Raw genomic sequence first — 22,050 nt, forward strand, 5'->3', positions numbered from 1 at the left:
CCGTCAATGAGGGTGTACATTGGTGACTTCATTCTTATCTTTTTTGCTTCTTCACCATCTTTGGGTAGTTCCCCACTTGCTATGAACGATCTTATTGGAGTCATCTAGTTGGGGTCTTCTTCAGAGACTACCGCATTCATCTCACGTTCCTCAAGTGAGCTTCTTTCAAGTACTTCTACCCACACTTCATTACGAAGATGATTGAAGGTCACCGTTGCCATTTTGCTCAAGACATCCGCCTTTTTATTTTGACTTCTCGGGATCTGTTTGATCTTGAAGTATTCAAAGCCTTCTACTTTCCTTTTTATTTTTTCCAAGTATTGCTCCATTTTTTCATCTTTTGCTTCATACACTCCATTGACTTGGTTGGCCACTAACTTTGAATCTACATACACCTTTAGTCTGTTAACATTTAGCTTCTTTGCTATTCTCATTCCCGCAAGTAGTGCTTCATACTCAGCTTCATTATTAGTAGCTGGGAAATCAAATCTTAAGGCATAGATAAATTCTTCTCCTTCTGGACCAACTAGCTGAAGCTCCATCTGTGTGAAGCTTCCATTTTGGAACTTTAGCTTCCTTGTTTGAATCATCTGAGGGGAGCTGAATTATCTTTTCTTTTGTTTCAGCCATTGGCATTTCTGATATGAAGTCAGCTAGTACTTGTCCCCTCATTGTGCTCCTGGCACGGTATTCAATCCCAAATTCCCCCAATTCAATCGCCCATTTGGCTAAACGTCCCGATATTTCCGGATGATCCAAGACTTGGCGTATGGGCTGGTCTGTGATTACTACAATTGGATTTGATTGAAAATATCTTTTCATTCTTCTAGCTGCATGGACCAGAGCCAAGGTTAGCTTTTCCAATGGTTGGTAATTCAATTCAGCGGCTTGCAAGGCCCTACTTACAAAGAAGATAGGCACTTGCTTCTTTCTTCTTTCAGTTAGGAGTACTGCACTTATAGCACTCTCTGAAGCTGCCAGGTACAATGCTAATGTTTCTCCCAGTTCTGGAGCAATTAACATAGGGAGCTCTTTCAAGTATTCTTTAATCTTTTGAAATGATTCTTCAGCCTCTTTCGTCCAATGAAAATCACTTTTATTGACACATTGCTTCAGCGTTTGGAAAAAAGGTAAAGATCTTTCTGCTGATCGTGCCAAATAACGGTTAAGGGCTGCTAATCTCCCATTCAACCTTTGCACGTCTTTGATGGATTTAGGAGAAACCATTTTTTGGATTGCCTCTATCTTATCTGGGTTGGCCATCATCCCTTCCTCTGTTATCATGTGCCCGAGGAACCTACCTTCAACCATCCCGAAGGAGCATTTCTTCGGGTTCAGCTTCATGTTGATGCTTCTCAATCTGCCAAAAGTTTCATCTATATCTCTCATCATCATTTCTTCAGTCTTGCTTTTGAGCACCAAATCATCTACGTATGCCTCCATGTTTCTCCCAACTTGGGGACCAAACACTTTATCTATCATTCGATGATATGTTGCTCCAGCGTTTTTGAGTCCAAAGGGCATCTTCTTATAACAGAATGGACCAACATCAGTATGAAAGGCCGTTTTATCTTCATCTTCTTCAGCCATTTGGATTTGATGGTATCCCTTTGTATGCATCAAGGAAACATTTCCACTTGAACCCCACAAGAGCCTCAATCTTCTCATCAATATTGGGAAGTGGATAGCAGTCTTTAGGACATGCTTTATTTATATCTTTGAAGTCCACGCACATCCTCCATGAGTCATCTCCTTTTTTCACCATCACAGGGTTTGCAACCCAAGTTTGGTATCTTACCTCCCTCAGAATATCTGCCTCTACTAGCTGCCTTACTTCTTGAAGGGCAGCCCTGCTTCTTTCGGAAGCAAGAGTTCTTTTCTTTTGCACTTTTGGTTCAACATTTGAATGAACGTTTAACGAATGCTCTATGACACTCCAAGGGATCCCCACCATGTCTGATGGTTCCCATGCAAAAACATCTTTGTTTCTTTTTAGAAACTCTACCAACCTTTCCTTTGTTCTTCGAGATAGCTCAGCTCCAATGGTAACTTCAGCCCTTACAATGGCTACTCCCCACGGGGTTGGGAATCTCATTTCTGCATGCGGAGTGGAGGTTACTGCTCCCAAAGTTCTCATCCCTGGCCTTCCTATCATATTATATCTTGAGGATGGAGCTCTTACTACCGCAAAATCCATTTCTTCAGTTTGACATAATGGAGGTTCCCCCAATGTAATAGGCAAAAGAATTTGCCCAAGGGGCCACACGACCTCCCCTGCAAATCCCACTAATGGTGCCTCAGCCCTTGTCATTAACTGTCTGGTTTGAGCAGGGAGCTGGAGGAAGCAATGTTCATATATCAGCTCAACAGATGCACCTCCATCGATATAAATACGATGGATCCTTTGATCCCCGATGATTCCTGTGATGATCATTGGATTGGCAGTCAAATCCACCATTCCGGGGGGAGGGAATGTGATGGGAATGTTCATCTAACTTTCAGGTATCTTTCTTTTCCTTGACTCCCCCATTTGACTCCTTCCAAACATCTGAACCTCTTTCATCTTTCCTCTGTTGTCTCTTTCTTTGTTCCGGGAGCCACTTTGTCTCCCACCTCTTGTACCTTTATTCTCCTCTTTAATTTCTCTTACTAAATGGGCCAACTGACCAGACTTCACGGCATCTTCTATCTGCCTTTTCAGCTGCCAGCAATCGTTGGTGTGATGCCCTTTGTCAGAATGGAACTCACAATACTGCTCGTTCCTCTTATTAGGATCCCCCATCATTGGTCAGGGTCAAATGAAACCAACTCGTGCATCTTCGGTGGCCAAAATTTCGGCAGGTGTTTTGATTAAAGCGGTGTAATGTTCATGCTGCCTCACATTAGCTGGAGATTAAGGAGTATTTTGACGACGCTCAGACCTCTCGGTGGAGGAGGTATATGCCCTTCTATTATTGAATTGGCGTGATTGCTTGTTGTTGCGTCGGGCTGGTGCTTCATCTAATTTTGCAGCTGTGATAGCTTCTTTTGCTCTAATGTGAGCTTTAACCACTTCCATCATTTCTTTCACATTATCAGGAACCTTTGTATTCAATTTTTCTATCAATTGCTTGGATCTGATGCCATGCATAAAACCTGACACCCGCATGGTTTCACTTGCTCCCAAGATCCGCATACTTTCCAAATTTTACCTTTCCATAAATGCGGTGAGGCTCTCATTTTCTCTTTGACGAATGTTATGGACTTCCACCGGGTTTCGGGTGTATTTTTGTTGAACCATGAAGTGAGTGAGAAACTTTTGCCTCAATTCTTCAAAGCTATCAATGCTCCCTCCTGCTAAACTATCATACCAAACTCGGGCAGAACCAGAAAGAGTTTAGCCAAACATGTGGCACCACACAGGCATGGACCATTGTTCCACCTTGGCCGCGCCAGAGAATACTCCCATGTGGTCATCTGGATCTGTGGTACCATCATACATTTTCACATTATATGGCATTTTAATCTTGGAGGGAAACTGGAAATCAGATATTCTTTTGGTGAATTTAGAAGCTGATGTGGGGCAATAAGGTGCCGACAAGTTTTCTGCTTCAATGGGAGGCGTTTCCTTCCTTGTGGGTATGAATACATAAGTACCAGATGTACCAGGAGGTGGTTCTGTCAATTGGGTGTGACCCCTCATCGGTGCATTGGGTGTGACAAACCCTGCTGATGGACCACCGATGTTATGATTTGGAACCTGATGGTCCCTACTTGATCAAATTGGGGTTTCTTCTCCGAAGTGGAACCTCGTTGGAGCTACACCTTCCTTCATATATTAGTGCATCATCATGCTTAGAGTAGCAAAGTTGTTTCTTATGAACTCTGGAGTGATTGGATCTAGATCCTTAGAGGTGTCGGGACCTTCGGTGTGAACCACATGTTGGGAAAGAGGTGGACCTTGTGGACCAGGGGTCTCAACCTCCTCCATTGTCTGGTCCGGAGCAGCATTAGTGGTCCTCGAAGGATCTGGTTCAGAGGGTGGTGTGAGTTCCATCGATGCAAGTGAACCCGAACTTGTGACTTTACAAGTGTTGGGGTCCCAGGGATGGCGCCACTTGATGAAGTAATGGACCTACTTCGGGATGGACCTGGTAAAGTCTGGTTCTTACTTTAGGATGGACCAGGTGTAGTCTGGTCCCTCTTGGTGAATGAAGGATGAACTGCACACGATGGAACACACAATCGTTAGAAGGGCCGAAGGAGAATCCTCCTTCGGGTGGCGATTCCCTCTTGGTAATTCAATCCTTGTTAGGAGTAGAATTATACACCACGGTTTGGTTGGAACCAAACCCCGGATGAAGCAGAATATAATGTATGATGTTTATGTTTAGAGAGAGAAAGTAAGAGAGAGTAAATATTGGAATAGTGAGAGAAGTGAATGATTTACTGTTGGTGAGCATGGGGTATTTATAGGCAAATGGGATGTGGGTAATAACCAGCTCTGATGGGGCAATGGTATTATCCACCATGTAATAGGGGTGACCAAACTCCAGGTTGTCACCTGTGGGTGGTCCCTCGAGTATTGGGGTTGTCCCTTGGTTAATAACCTATACCTTTTCTTACCCATTAAGAATTCTGCTTTGGTGATCCTTCTAATTAGTTGGCTCCAGATGAAGCTTGTGCTTCCCTACTGGAGGTTCTGCTTCCAAGACGAAGCTCATGAAATGCGACGTCATCATAGATCATTATGTGAATACACGTGTGAGGGTCTTTGATGGACATGGTCGTTATGGAGACATTGATTGATCTATGGAATTACATGTTGGGTGACAGTTTTGTAGATGTGCAATTATATGATCTGTTGTATGGTTATTGTTTATGGTAAGTTGTGTATATATGGAGGACGGTAATGCCTTTGAAAGGTTGAAGATGTGGTGGGAAGGCTGCGGGTGACCCTATATATAAGCATCAAAGGCATTTCAAAAGTAGTATCGTACGAAGTATATACACATGGTGCTTTGGTTATGTGTGGGCATTGATGTTCATGGATGAACAACTTGTGTGCAATTGAGTACAATGAGGTACATGATGTTCAATTGAGTACAGTGTGTGCAAGTGCAATAAACGGGTACTATATGTACTTGATGACAATAAACGGGTACTATATGTACTTGATGACAATGAACGAGTACTATATGTACTTGATGACAATAAACGGGTACTATATGTACTTGATGACAGTGAACAAGTACTATATGTACTTGATGACAATGAACGGGTACTATCCGTATTTGATGACAATGAACAGGTACTATATGTACTTGATGACAATTGAATGGCATGAGAACAATTGTGGGACATTGATGAACATGTTTGACATTTTAGAACTTTATGGATACTTGTTGATGTCAATATTTTGTGTTCTTGTGCATTATATGTGTTCTAGCTATTGTATAGTTTGTACAATGGATACAAGTAGGACTAGGTTGTGCTACGAACCAACCAAAAATTGAATGCTTGTCCATATTTAAGGACTTATCGTAAGTGTATTGCTAGCTCATTTTCCTTGTTCATTTTGTGAATGGCTTTGGTATTAGATCTTTGTCATTCGCTCCTACGAACTCACCAACCTAGTGTTGACTTTGTTTAGTACACTTTTCAGGTAAACTTGTGAATCGAAGACGTGATGATGGATTGTGGCTTGTGCTAGGACTGGGCTTGGACTTATATGGATCCAGGATTCATTCGCTATATTTTATGCATTTTATACTTGATTATCGATGTTGGATTCACCGGATCCCTTTTATACATATAGTTCATGTTCTACGATAATCCATGCATACGCTATATCTTTTCGGTGACATTTCGTGCCTAGCTCGGGTGTTACATAGGGTTCATGCGAGAGGAAGAGAAAAGGGGATTAGGGAGAGACATTAGAAAATAGATAGAAGGGTAGTACGAGAAAATCAATTAAAAGAATGGAAGAGATATTTGTTTGTAAGAGGGTATAATAGGTATTTCAAAGATAGAATGGTTAAAAAAATAGGTAATTTGCTTTTATATGGAGCATATATATATATATATATTTTAACGACAAATTTGGGCTCAGTGTCATGCCTCTTCATATACCCAACATCAATTCCAGAGGAAACCCATATACTAATCCATCTATTGATGATTGGTACATTATATATATATATTAAAACAAAGTTACGGATTTACGTGCAAATTATAGTGACCGACCAGTTTTTATTTTTCTTAACAGGTCAACTTCATTTTGGGACTCCTTTTATTTATTTATTTTTTATTTTCCTTGAGCTTGTATTTATTTCTTTTAAAATTTTGGGCTTGACATATTTAATTTGTTTTGGGTCTTATGTTTTGATCTTTTGAATTGTTTCTAATTTTGTTTATATAAAAATGGCTTATTTTAATTGGATATTATAAAAAATAATTTTTTATAACTTTGTTATATTTTTAAGATTATGTCATCTTATCATCCCATCTCATACTTATTATCTGTTAGAATTTATTTAATTTTTTAAAATATTTTTAAAGTTATATTGTCAAGATTCTTTAATTTATAATAGCTTATTTATTAAAAGATCACTATCCGCTCAGTTTTTTGAGCTATATAATGTTTCTGAAAACATGTTATAAATTTATATTGTACGGAATATAATTCTTATAACTTTTCTTATATAACTTAAAATATTAATGGATGTGTCGTTTGGATTTGTGGTTCCCTAATTTCATTTATTAGTCCTACTTCTAAACCGCTAACTTAACGCATAAAATTTGAAGCCATAACTATTTGTGGACCTTAGGCTCTTGCCTTAACGGCCAATATATGGCTTGTAGCAAAATGCTACTGTAGGATGCATGCTAGCTTTGTTTAATTTGCCTACATATTATTACATACTACATGGTTGTGAATGTGATACAACAGCAAAAATAGACCACGTGCGACGTGTTATGGCGACACTAGCTTCAAACCAAATAATTTTGCCAGAAAATGATATCACGGTAGCTAATAATGTTTGGATGATTTAAAAAAATTCATTAGTATTTTTTTATAATTTTAGTTTTTAAAATATAAGTTATAATTAACAAAATTGATGACTAAAAATAGTAATAGTGTAATATAGAAAGTTTAACAAAACGATCAGGAAAAAGTATAAATAATAAATTATCAGGGATATTATTGATATAAGTAATACATTAAGTGAATTTTTAGTAAATTATATATGGTTAGGTGTTATGTATTGAACTTAAGAGGGGGTAAATATTCTTGATATATAGATATAGATTAATTAATAAATTCATAAAATGGATTAAGCCCCATTTGACTTAATACTGGGCTGTCTATATATTACGAAGATATGGGTTAAGCCCAACTCATACTCAAACTGAATCTAAACTAATTAAAAAGGAGCGTATGAAATATGCAGTATATATGGCAACATCCAGGTCTGCGGGCTGATCTTAGTTTGGTCTTATTTTGAACCGGGCTAGATTTTAGGTGTAACAAACTAGTCTCTTAAAAGACCCCGACCTTTGGGCTAATTAACTTTTGTAGTATTTCTTTTGTCTTAATGCTGGTCGGGGTTTCAAGTCTTATTCTTTGGTTAAAAATAAATTTTTCATTAGAAAATGAAAAGCTTTAAAAAAAAATTTATAAACAAATAAGTTCAAATAAAAATAACATATAAAAATAACCCTCTCACATCATACCTTATCAGATTTCTAAATCTTCATTTTATATATACTTTATATCTATGTCTCCATGCAATTTATATAATATTTTATCCACTTCAACAAGTAACTAGGTCTATTTATATAACATTTTATCATTATATGGTATCTCAAAACTCATATAACTTGAAGGAAGTGATGTTCTTATCAATTATTTTATACATCTTTTAGATACATTAATAATATTAATAATTTGAATAGTCTACTCTTTCAGTTGTATATTATGATAAATATATTAAAAAATAGATACGTACAAATATCACCTCTCCTAACTTATAAAATTAGATTGGTATTTTAGAGTTTACATATCATAACTTATTTAGTTCTTGAAAAAATCGATAATTGAAATAATTTTAGTTTTACTAATGTTTAAATTAAATAAACTTAAGTAAGATATAACTTTTAATTTTATTTCCATAAAAAAACATAAAGTTTTACAAATGATATTGTTTGGGTGTTTGTAGGGTACTGGAGTGGACACTCTAGTTGGGCAACCACCCGACGTTGTGGTCGTTTTCCACTAGGGAATCCACTTCATTCAAAGGTCGTTGGCTTAATGTTGATGTTGAGCACTAGGTCGTGCTTTTAAGTTATTTTTATTTTACTTGATTCAGTAATAACATTATAGTAAATATATATATATTCTGGTTGATCAATATGTTTAGAAACAAATGGCAATTTTTCCTTTTTTTATACCCTATATCTATATCTATCTATCTATCTATCTATCTATATATATATATATATTAGGTATTTTACTCCGTGCAATGCGCGGCTAATTAAAAAAGTTATTTTATGCATTAGTAAATAATTAATCTACAAGTTTATCTTGTGAAAATCAATTATGTTATAGTTCATGCCTTCATGGTTAAATCCTGGAACATTCTGATCACCTTTTATCTTATCTGACATCACAATCGATATCACAGTCATTTAACTTACTTTGGTGATTACACACCCTTAATAATCCTAAATACAATTAAGAAATAAGGTATTTTATCTTCGTTAATCCAAAACCCATTTGTAAAACTCAAGTAACTATTGTTATTATCATTATATTATAGACTTTGTTTTGTGGTTAGAATAACAACCAATTTGATTACTTTATTTTATGTGTTTCTGCCAAGAGAACGAAGGAGAGGTCCAACACAATTGTGTTGGACAACTTTTTATTCTTAATTTAATATGAGTCTTGGTTTTTTTTTATATCTTATGTATATAGTTTTAATTTAATATTTTTATATTATATTTAATAAAATAAATTATATTGGTTTGAGAATAAGTATTATAAGATAAATATTATAAAAAATGTACGGAGATGCCAAATAGGATAAAATCTTATGTGGTAATTTAAAATTGATGTATTATCACAAACTTAATTAATAAACATATTCATGAGTATTAAATTAGAAGCCATAAAAAGATGGTATAAATGTATAACATACCAATACTAATAGGTGAAGCCTAAATGGGGTTTCTACGGTTGAGTTAAGGGATGATGATGTTCGTGGATATATACAATACAATGGTTGCCCGCTTCGACTACCATTAAGTGTACAGTCTGTAAAACCACGGACGGTTTGCTTTCAATTTTCGGTAAATTGCTTATAATATATTAAACGTTTGATTTAAGGTGATGAATAAATGACCATAACTCATGGGTCTTTGAATGGTTATGCCAAAAATTATATACACATTATATGTTTTAAGCAAATATTATCAAATAAGGATATTCATGAATTTTACGTTGTATATAGCATATATGTGAATGATCACAATCCATAAACAGTTTGTCAAATATGTTTACCAAATTTAGATCTAGTGGATCTAAATTTTCAAACAAAGGGTGCTTCTTTTTTTATTTACGTACGTAACTTATTTTTTAAATATTGTATGTATATAGTTTATATATATATTTAAAATTTAGTAATGTATTTAATTTAAGATAAATATAGTAAAAAAATTATGAAGATGTCACGTAAGACAAAATCCTATGTGGCAATTTTTAAAGCTAGCATTAAATTGAAAGAAGGCTTTAGAAGACCATGATTCTTACTGTTTTAATCCTAGGTATTTTACCCGCGCGATGCGCGAGCTGTTATAATTAGTGTCCAAAAATATTTAAAAATAAAAGTTCAGATGTACATGTATTTATGATTGGTTTATGTTGTTTTGTTGTTTTTATTGTTATATCATCATATTATACATAACCATTTGGTAGATATTTCTAAATTATACAAAATTCATAAGATAAATAAAAAAAAGAAACATTAACGACAATCACTTGTATTCCGATTTTTTTTCTTTGTGGCTCCATCCTAGGATTGGTAAACAACTACCACTTGCAAATCACAAATAGTAATTCTCTATAATCTTGAGATTTCATGATATAACTTCCAAGATTGCATTTTTTTCTCCATACACGTACGATGCTTTTTTTTTTTTTAAGTAACAGGATTTCCATTGTTAATTTTGTATTATATAGTTTTATTTATTTATTTAATATTTACTGTATTTAACTTTAAAGTAATAAGTTATTCTTGTATTTAATATTTAATTTGATTAAAGATATATAAATATTGTCAAAAAAATTATAGAGATGCCATGTAGGTAAAATCCTATGTGGCAACTTTTTAGTATAGGTTTAGTTTTGAAGATGTCTTTAAAAAGGTTGGATTACTACTTTTTTAATAATTATATAAATATATATATATAATAAAACAATAGTTATCCTGGCTTTTTAAAGCCACCCACCTCAAATTAAAAATATCTCTAAACATGCCACATAGGATTTATCCTACGTGGCACCTCCATATTTTTTTTACACTAATAGATTTTCATTAAATAATATAATATAATTATACATATACTTTAAATATGGCATATAAAAAAACATATATATATATATATATAATTTATCTTTATAATTTATATAAATCAAACATATATAAAAAAAAATCACGACTAACATTGCATGACATTTTTTAACTTTTTTATTTTAACTATAAACACTTCATAATTCATGCCTCATAATTCATTATATTTTATTACCTTTTCTTTCCTTTTTTTTTTCATTTTCTATTTACTATATACACTTCATAATCAAACCATATATATTACGGTCAACACGTACACCACAAATTACATAGCCCTTTATAATAATCTATCTATACATATATTATGTTTCGCAGTTTTCTTCATTGTTAATTTATCATAATCATGAAGTATTTTTCAATTGGTTTTTAATTTATAAAGTTATTCTTAATAATCTATCTATACATATATTATGTTTCACAGTTTTCTTCGTTGTTAATTTATCATAATCATGAAAGATTTTTCATATGGTTTTTAATTTATAAAGTTATTCTTCTGCCATATACCAATATATATATATATATATAGGGTAACTTTCCCGTACAAACAGGATTAAAATGAGAACAGTACGAACCAGGGATACAATAGTAATTTTCGTCCTTTTTCTTTTTCTCTTTCCTCTACCACGAATCTGTCAAAACTTTTACCCCAGATACTTTAGATTCAACATATCAAACAAATGAAAGCATTTGAATTTTAATAAAATACATCATTAAACTCAGAGTTTGATACTCTTTAATTTGATTACCATTTCATTAAGTTTTGAGAATCATTGAAATGGATGCACAAAATTATACATGGGTGCGATATCCATTATTGCATCCATACAATTTGGATGCACAAAAAAGTGAAAACACAAATAACTTGGAACTTAATTGGATGCACAAAAAATACATACCATATATAGATGATTAAACAAAAGAACATCAATCGATATAATTTATATACAAGGAACTTGGATGCATGCAAATTGGAAACACAATCATAAAAAGGAATGGATGCATATGCATCCATAAAAAAATAAAGAATTGCATGGATAACCATCAATACATCAAATGAAAAACCATGAGTAACAATCTAAGAATATTTTTTATGGATGCTATTTTCAATATAATGTCCAGAGAGTAGATTCAAGAAATCAAACCTCCATGCCACGGATGCACTTGTTCATTCTGGTAAAAAATCCTTTTAGTTTTTTTTATTTTTTCAGCTCTTCGATTCACAGAAAAAAAAGAAATAATCAGTGACTCGATGTCGTATTCGAAGCATCATCATTAAAACTGGATTTGTAGGATGCACCACTAATCAAAATCCAGGATGTGTGACCGTAAATCAAAATCATTGTTTGTTGTGGGTTTTTATTTGTATTGTTGTATTTGTGTTAGTCGGAAAGAGAGAAAATTAAAATATAATTTTGGTAGAGAGAGATATTTGAATGAATGTCTGGAAATAAGATAAAGTTGGGGATACATGGGGAAGAGGGTAAAAAAAAAATACGTGTGGTACTATAAGTTTAATTCCAAGTGTACCCTTTTAGTTATTTTAATATTAAAATAAAATATCAAAAAGTCTCAACCGTCGATCTAATTTATGTATGGATAAGATCTGTTCTTATTTGTTCCCATTCTTAATGTGTTCTTATTGGATGGGAAGCCTATATATATATATATTAAAACAGTAAAAATCCTAGCCTTTTAAACCCTTCTTTCAACCTAAAGCTAGCTTCCACATAGGATTGTATCCTACGTGACATCTCCATACTTTTTTTACAATATTTATCTTATAACCTCTATTTATTCTCAAACAAATGTAATTTATTTTATTAAATATAACATAAAATATTAAATCAAAACTATATACACAAAATTAAAAAAAAAAAAAATCAAAACCCTTATTAAGATATAAGAAGACATCCAATACATCTATTAATTTGGCAATGATTTATGACATAAATAATATTATTTATTAAAATATATGCAACTTTGAAGACTATACCAAATTTTAAAATTTATTTAAAAATAGTATTAGGTTATACACGACCAAACAATTTTGTTGTTTCTCCTTCGTTCTCTTGACCGAAACCTTAACCAAAATTGGTTATTCTAGCCACAAAAAATGTCTATTTTATAATGATAATAGTAGTTATTTTGAGTTTTATGAATAAATTTCTTGATTGTTGGAGATAAAATACTTTATTTCCTAATTGTGTTTAGGATTATTTTTTTCCGTTACTACATAAGGTATTTTCTCCATCTTTTCAGCATAACTGAAAGCAAAAACTATAATGATTTTCTCTTATTTATCTTATTATCTTTTTTAATTATTCGTATTGTATTTATGTGTATTTTATATGACTAAATTTTTGTCATGTTTAGTTTTTTTACTTTGTATATATTATTTCGTTTGATGAATATATAGATATCATGCTACATTATCGATTTACGTTTGATTTGTTAATGATAACAAAATTTCTTATGTTAAATGTTGGTGTGTAATCACTATAATAGGTTTAGTGACTGTGATATCGACATGTCAGAAAAGACAAAAGATGACCAGAGTAATCTGGGAATTAACCATTAACTATAACATAATCAATTTCAAGATAATAAGCCTATAGAATAGCTATTTATTAATGCATAAAATAACCTTTTTAACTAGCCGCACATCGCGCGGGGTAAAATATCTAGTGTGTATATATATATATATAAGTTACTGAACTTTCATTTCATGAACCATATATATATTTTGAATCTATCTCATAAACGCGCCATACAATGCCATTATTATACAAAATACTTCCATACAATATTCAAGCATTGCAATTTCAATATGAGTTTGCACGATAACATCAACACACTTTGCGATGTTACTTTGAAATTCGTCGAACTATTCCCAAGAACAAAAAAGCGAGGCCGAAGTGTAATTGTTTGTTTTAATATGAGCATTATATTGCTACGAATGGCCCAGGAATCGACTGAGCAGATTCGTGGAGCTCAACTACCTTTTACGTTAGAAAAAAAAGATACCGAAACAACGCGCGCATAATCTTCTCGATATTTATGCTAATAGTCCAATACCGATCTCAAGATAGATTAAAACAAAGAAGTGGCCGGAGGTTACATTGATATTAATGCCAATGCCAATTTCTAGATTGGTTAAAAAAGCATTAAGGAATTTTAAAATAGTCTAGAATGTGAACAACTAGTGTTTGAAAGCAAGAGAGAGGGGGTGAACCCCAAGATTGATGTACTTAGATCGAACTCTAGAAGACGATCTTCTAGTTGATGTCCACCCAAGACAATAGATGTTCTTGGCTCGGCACCCCCGTCAATAATAGCAAGGCACAACACATTCTTCTTAGCTTCCACCATTAAGTTTGAACCAGAAAGTCTAAACTTTTCTGATACCATATTGCCTTCCAAAACTAGATCGATATCTGGGACCGCTGGTCCAGTTATTGACTTTGAAATGGTTTTTGAATCAAAGCACGCCCCAAATGGTGCGACGGATGTTACCCTTTTGATCTTCTTCAGTGTAGCTTCCTTGACGAAATCTTTAACAAGACGTTTATAAATGGAGGCATGCAAAATGGTATAAGGTGCTATAGTACTAATCTTGGTTCCCCCAACTCCATTTTTGTCGAACGATAGCAATGATGAGTTAAAAGATACATGTTTACCATTGATTTCGATGTGCTTGACACTAATGAAATACTCATCTGAAGGAGATCCTTCTGAAGAAACCGGGTTGACAACAAGTGGAGTCCTTGCAAAGTACGGAGATTGATCTCCAATAACAGGTGGCATGTAATACGGACCGCCACCAACATAAATGTCCCCTAGTCCATATTCGGATGATGACGGTAGACAAAGAGCAAACTTTGGAGGCAAGTTGAATGAAGATGAAATTTGTGAACTCAATGAACCTTGGGTTTTTGCAAGGCCAACCAACCCTTTAGTAAAGTCACCAGGTAAGCCTTCTATAAGGTCTGTATCTACACAAGAGAACTGGAATTTGGGTACATCATAATCGATTAAAACATAGCGACCATCTGTTGACGATACCTTCATGGTATCCTCACCAAGCTCTTCAAGTGTCGAGAAATCTATAAAAGGATTATAAGCAAAGACACCACATGTATTGTTGGAGCAACCAGGTGAAACTGGTCCGTTGCACTGTAAACAGAAAGACCCCATGGCTTTCTTACATTTGTTTGAACCACACGACACTCTTTTATACGAAGTTGAATTATACGACCTACAATCAATCCAAACAGATTGTCCTCCTAGATCAATCAATGCATCAATTAATGTATGTTGGTCGCCAATATAAAATTCGGTGTAATACCGAGGCTAGTTTGGTTTTTTCGAATGGAGAGGTGAATGGCATTGTTTTTAGGAAGTTTGTTTGGATCTAAAGCAGCATAAGAGCAGGCTACAATAGAGAAGAACAAGAAGAGAAAGAGAGTCATGACATGGCTTTTAAAAGTTGCCATTGTGTTTGATATCGTATGTGCAATTTTCATTAATGTAAATATTGCAGCTATAAATATTGCAACTCTTGTTTCCAGTTGCATGATTTTTTTAATCTGGTCAAAGATGGCGATTCAATAGTTTTAATTCATCATAATAATTATAGCTACGTTGTGCATTTCGATTATTGGGAAACTTATAATATGAAATACATATGATATGATATTCCAGCAGCTCTCTATCTGATCGATATTAGTAGCTACTATATTAGTGTACTTCAACTAGCAGCATTTTTTAATCTGATAATATTATGTCGACACCATAGTTTAATTCTAAAATATAAGCACATTAATAACGTTCGTTATAATACTATAAATATGCTTATAATTATTGTAGGCTTCTTTTTACACTTACGCTGATGAAAAAGTATTGAATTGTCTTGGTTCAGTTTCTAAGTCTAGAACTCTATATATAACTTTTTGATGCCAAAAACTGAACTAGCAAGTTTTAAAAAACAATAACGAACCAATTACAAACATGCGAACTCGCAATACCACACAAAAATTATCGAAAAATAAATAAACGATTATTCAAAGTAAATCAACAAACAGATAATTGAAGCAAAAATAACATGTAAAATAAAGACATATATATAAGCCATTTTAAGACGATCGAGGCATGCATCTCCGACATCGAATCATCACATTTATAATTATTTTATATTAATCTACTTATGATATGATTATGTTATACTATTCTTGCTTCCATTTACAGCAAGTTGTCGGTTACATAGTTTAATTAGTAATAATAACCACATGATTTTAATTATAATAATTAAATGGATTTTGGGTCTGATCAATATCTTCATTGCATGGGATTTTGGGTTTGATATATAAATGTGTTTCATGTACATTTAGTTCATTTTTTACGGTAATTGATTTCCTTTGAATTGTTAAGATTTTGGTGATAGGTTTAAAATATGTATAACATGTATATGTAGGAGATGCAAAACAAAATGAATGTTAAAATTCATCGTTTAAAGAATGAGCCTTTGTAAGCACATATAATTGACGAGATTATATTGATCGATATGCAAATGGATGTGTGTCGGGTTTAAAATTTGCAAGTGGGATAAATAAAGATTTATATATATATATTGATGTGGATTTTGGGTCTCATATATATAAAGATAATAATATTGTTCATGTACAATCTTGATGAGACTAAGTTAAGTAGTGTTCGATGTACCCGTTGGAAGGATAAGAGAGAGAGTTTGCATGGGAAGAAGTAAAAGACAAAAAAAAAGTCCACGATTGTGCCTAACCGTGAAGGGCAAAAAAATAAGTCGAAACACCCTTGGGGGCAATGTACACGGCGTCCTGTGGGGGTTTTGGGGGGAATCCGGCTTGGAAACGCCTCACGTCACTCGGTCTAAATGCCAAAGACTCGGGTAATTATCAATTGACATGTAGCTAGACTCAACTACTCGAGAACAAATGGGAAGTTTTGCCTATATATAGAGACGTTCCTGTCACTAGAAGAAGTGTAGAAGAGCGGAGGAGAGTAGAGCATTGGATGTATTTGTTAGTCATCCAAGTCATCATTTCTCTTATGCCCCTACCCCCAACTGACATTAGCATAGAGTCAATGGACCTCTGTGGAAGATAGACTATATTACATCTCGATGCAACGCTCAAAAGCCTTGATTATCTCATGTCTCTCTTATAAAATGGTAAATTTCGTGATGAACAATCCATCGAAAGGAACATGGCATTACTTGTGTGCTCACAAAACGAACATATCCACATTTATCAAAAGTGTGTAGTAATATGTCAGGAGTGGAACATAGATCAATTGAGCCCACTGGTTCCTAACCATACCCATCCCCACTACCAAGATCATGAACCGATGACCCCCGTGTGACTTAATACATGCCTTAGCCGATCCTAATACTTCCATTAAACGGAATGAACATCGTCACCGATCCATACTCAAAATTAAGAGAGTTACTTTAAAAAATGGTAGTGACGACTCTAATCACTACATGACTCTTTTTCCATGGCCTTGATCAGTTACAGCTACCATGAAGTCCAATTTGTTCACTAACTTTTTTGTCACATGCAAATTTGTTTTAGTTGGTTTAACTTCATCTATACTTGCTCCAATTGTTTTTACCTCCAAAAAGACATTGTCTAAGAACCCAGTTGACAATATACCAATACTAATGACATGATAGATCAAACCAAAGAAGTTGTATAACATTGATATTGATACCAATATGAATTTGTCGATATATTAAAACAAACACGTACGTGGATATAACATTAATGATATTAATACCATTACCAAGCTTATCATTTCCTTTAGTTTAAAAAATATAAAATGATGTTAAATCTAATTGTAACGCGACAACCCGATACACAAGTAGCTTTTGATTGCATTAGTTAAAACTGTAAGTTTCTTTTAACCACAAAAGAGACTTTTTGTTATGTACTAATAATAGGTTTTTCAGACATGTTTGGTTACTTGCCAATCAATTAACCGTTAAAAAAAAGGTTAAGTATGTCGAAATGTAGTTAATTATAGCCAAAAAACTTATAGTAATACCAACTATCAAATTGAATATTGTGTGTTAAGAACATGCATGTGGTAGCTTATATGAGTTGCCATGTATACAATGTTACATGATTTGAACAATTTATCAAGCTTTGAACCTACAATGTTCAATACTAAATTTGTTCCTATCAGAGACACTTAATCATAATTAATTATATTATACTAGGATAGGATACTTATCCCTTAAAAGGACAATTGGATGTGACATTGATTTTAATGTTAACACTTTAATACCAAATATATCCACGTAGATGAAAACAAAAAAACGAAGACATATAATAATGCTATTAATAAGAAAATCAACCTCTAGATAATTTAAAAGATTAAAACACACAAGTGGATATAACATATACTGATAATAGTGTCAATGCCAATTTCTAGATTGGTTAAAAAAGCACCGAGAAATACTAAAATAGCCTGGAGTGTGAGCAGCTAGTGTTTGAGAGCAAAAGAGAAGGGGTGAACCCCAGGATTGATGTACTTAGATCAAATTCTAGTAGACGATCCTCCAGTTGATGTCCACCCAAGACAATAGATGTTCTTGGCTCGGCACCCCCGTCAATAATAGCAAGGCACAACACATTCTTCTTAGCTTCCACCATTAAGTTTGAACCAGATAGTCTAAACTTTTCTGATACCATATTGCCTTCCAAAACTAGATCGATATCTGGGACCGCTGGTCCAGTTATTGACTTTGAAATGGTTTTGGAATCAAAGCACGCCCCAAATGGTGCGACGGATGTTACCCTTTTGATCTTCTTCAGTGTAGCTTCCTTGACGAAATCTTTAACAAGACGTTTATAAATGGAGGCATGCAAAATGGTATAAGGTGCTATAGTACTAATCTTGGTTCCCCCAACTCCATTCTTGTCAAACGATAGCAATGATGAGTTAAAAGATACATGTTTACCATTGATTTCGATGTGCTTGACACTAATGAAATACTCAACGGATGATCCTTGTATATAAGAGTCCGGGGAAGTACTGACAGGATTGACAACGAGTGGAGTCCTGGCAAAGGACGAAGATTGGTCTCCGATAACAGGTGGCATGTAGTATGGACCGCCACCAACATAAATGTCCCCTAGTCCATATTCGGATGATGACGGTAGACAAAGAGCAAACTTCGGAGGCAAGTTGAAAGAAGATGAAATTTGTGAAGCCAATGAAACTTGAGTTCTTCCAAGACCAACCAACCCTTTAGTATGGTCACCAGGTAAGCCTAGTACACTTAGATCATCAGCACAAGAGAACTGAAATTGGGGTACGTCATAATCGATCAAAACATAGCGACCATCTGTCGACGATGCCCTCATTGTATCCTCACCAAACTCTTGAACAGTCAAGTGTTCGGTAAAAGGGTTATAAGCTCCAACACCACAGGTGTTGTTGGAGCAACCGGGTGCAAGTGGTCCGTTGCACCGTAAACAGTAAGGCGACATGGATTTCTTGCATTTGTTTGAACGACATGAAACTCTTTTATATGTAGATGATTTATACGATGTACAATCAATCCAAACAGTTGGTGCTCCTAGATCAATCAATGCATCAACTATGGTAAATGAATCTGGGGGGTTAAAATCAAAGGTGGTGTAATATTGGAGAGTAGATTGGTTCTTTCGAATCGGGAAGTGAATAAAAGTGTTTTTAGGAAGCTTGTTTGGATCTATAGCAGCATAAGAGCAGGCTATAACAGAGAAGAAGAAAAAGAGAGTGGCAATATGGCTTTTAGAAGTAGTTGCCATTGTGTTAAATTGGTTGATATATTGTAGTGCAATATTCATCATGTGATTGCAACTATCTTATACTACTACTCTTGCTTTCAGATGCAGAATTTTTTAATTCCTAATAATAATAATAGCCACGTGAATTGTGAGGGTCGATTATTGCCTTATCAGGAAACAAAAAAGGATTGATATTTTAAGTAAATCAATACTACTCTTGCTTCCATACTAGCAGCAAACATTTTTTATTATAATCAAATTAAGATGCCGACACTGGCCATGTTATTTTAATTGGTAAAAACAACCAAGTTTTAGATAAATAGTAGTACAGTAATAACGTTAAAGTTTTTATTATTTGACACTTTATGCGCTGATGAAAAAATTATGATCCTAAAACTCGATCAGTTTATGTTCGTAAGTCTATAACTAGCTAGCAAAAGTAGTTACAGTTAAGAAGACCGAATCAAAACAAACTCCTAAAACCGAACTTCCAAACAAATTGAAGCAAAAACCGAATTAACCAAGTTAACAAAACCTTCTAAAATACCAAACCAGTAAGAATAACTACTGTCACCGATCGAATCGAGCTAAAAAGATACTTCCAATTGATCATCGAGCTAACTAATAAAACAATATATGTACTAACAATACCACAAAAATATTTAACAAATACCGGCCAATCCAGAATATAAATTAAGCACGTTGTGATCAGTTTCGATTATCGGAAAAATAACAATTATTTTGTGCAAAAATTAAAACAAACAGATAGTTAAAGCAAATCTGTACTCCCTAATAACGCAAATCACCTCCCCTATTAAGGATTTATGTCCTTGAAATACCTTATTTGCCTTTGGACTTTTTTATTTTTTTATTTTCTTTACGTTACTACCCAAAATCCCTAATAAAGCAGACCGCCTTCCCCGCTACTGCCGCCGTATTGCGCGGGTACCATGTTCGTATACATGTAAAATAAACAGATCGAACTGACATATATATCGAATCATCGCATTAATAAGTATTTACACTATTCTTGATTCCATTTGCAGCATTTTTTATATTTGATCCAAGTTGTCGACTCCATAGTTTAATTCGTTATAATAACACGTACCACGTGATTTTAAATAATATTGAAGTCGATTTTATCTTAATGGGATTTTGGGTCTGATTATAATATGTTTCATGTGATTTTAGTTTCATGTGATTGATTTTAAAACAGTACTATTACCTTTCTTCAGAAGCTATTTGTTTTGATATTTGTCATGAAGATACAAAAATCCAATTGGACAGGATCGGAGACAACATGAGAGCCAATCTACAAGACATTATGGCTGTGCAGCTTACGAAAGAAAACCAGGAGTCATCCCCAAACTTTGTAACCTCCTGGTTTTCTTTCGTAAGCCTGTCTATGATGAGCGTGTAATGCGCTTTGAAGAAGGGTAAGTTAATTACCTGAATGCGCACATGACTTCTATTTCTTGAGTTGGTACATTATTATTATTATTCATAAGTGCTTCTTTTGCCGTCTCATTGCCATCAGGGATAGATTGTCATGGCATGAAACTAAAAAAAGGTTTAGTTTAATTGGGCCAATGAAAAATATAATGAGATCCTTTTGAGTAAAACTGACAGATCGCCATGGGTGTATTATGATGGTGAAGTCATGGGGCTTGGGCTTAAAAGTCAAGGAAGAACTGGGTTTTGTGGGAGCTGGCCGGATCAAAGACAAAGTATATGTACTAGGTTTTTTGCTGTTGGCCGGTAATTGTATTTCCATGTGTTACGAGTATATTTTTTCAATGCTGATCGAGTTGTTACCAACCATATATACGACCAGCAAAACAATGTTTGGGTTCGCACACTTTGACGGTTATTTTATCAAATCGTAGGTATTGACGATTCATCTTTCATGCTCTTATTACATTTCTTTAGAGGATGTTATTTAGAAATGTCGTGTGTAAACTATATATGTGAACGAGCAAAACGTTGTGAATTATAGTTGTCATGGCATCCGACACGTTATAAATAGTTTCCGCTGCAACGCGCAGGCACCAGGCTAATATTCTTAGAAGATATTGGTGTGATAGTTTAGCAGTGCCATTTAATCTCAGCTGCATGATATTACAAACCTTGACGGCCTTAACTATTTGGGTGCATTAAAATTTGTATTTTATTATACGAATATTCAAGTGATAGGTTTTTTTATATATATAAAATACTAGCTTGTATGTACTCCTTCCGTCCCATCTCAATTTTGATTTGTCAAGTTTTCTGCTTTAAACTTTGACCGTAAAAATATTAGTATATATTATATAAAACTTCATATAATTTATATGGACGGATTGAGTTTTCAATGTACTTTTTATTAATATAACTTTTATCAACTATTATATAACACAAATTAAACTAGGGGTGCTCATGGACCGGTTTGCTCCGGTTTTGACTAAATCTCAAACCAAACCGGTAATTACGGTTTTAACATATATCAAACCAAAGCAAACCAGGTTTATTATCTGACCGAACCAAACCAAACCATGTAAGCCGGTCCAGTTTGGACGGTTCGACAGTTTTTCAAATTTATTTTTTTAAGTGTACGTATTAAAAAAATTACTAGCGGGTCAAACTTTATG

The 22,050-nt window shown here is 34.0% G+C and overlaps 1 protein-coding gene and 1 pseudogene across 1 annotated transcript; both read right to left on the reverse strand.

Moving 5' to 3' along the window:
- Window positions 1-13,787: 13,787 nt before the first annotated feature.
- LOC122591419 lies at window positions 13,788-15,106 on the reverse strand (annotated as a pseudogene).
- Window positions 15,107-18,106: 3,000 nt separating this feature from the next.
- Window positions 18,107-19,444, reverse strand: LOC122591420 (probable aspartic proteinase GIP2). The gene has a single exon (XM_043763690.1). The coding sequence runs from the start codon at window positions 19,442-19,444 to the stop codon at window positions 18,107-18,109; it is 1,338 nt and encodes a 445-aa protein (XP_043619625.1).
- Between the last annotated feature and the right edge of the window lie 2,606 nt (window positions 19,445-22,050).

The sequence above is a fragment of the Erigeron canadensis genome, chromosome 3, assembly GCF_010389155.1.
Source record: "Erigeron canadensis isolate Cc75 chromosome 3, C_canadensis_v1, whole genome shotgun sequence".
NCBI lineage: Eukaryota > Viridiplantae > Streptophyta > Magnoliopsida > Asterales > Asteraceae > Erigeron > Erigeron canadensis.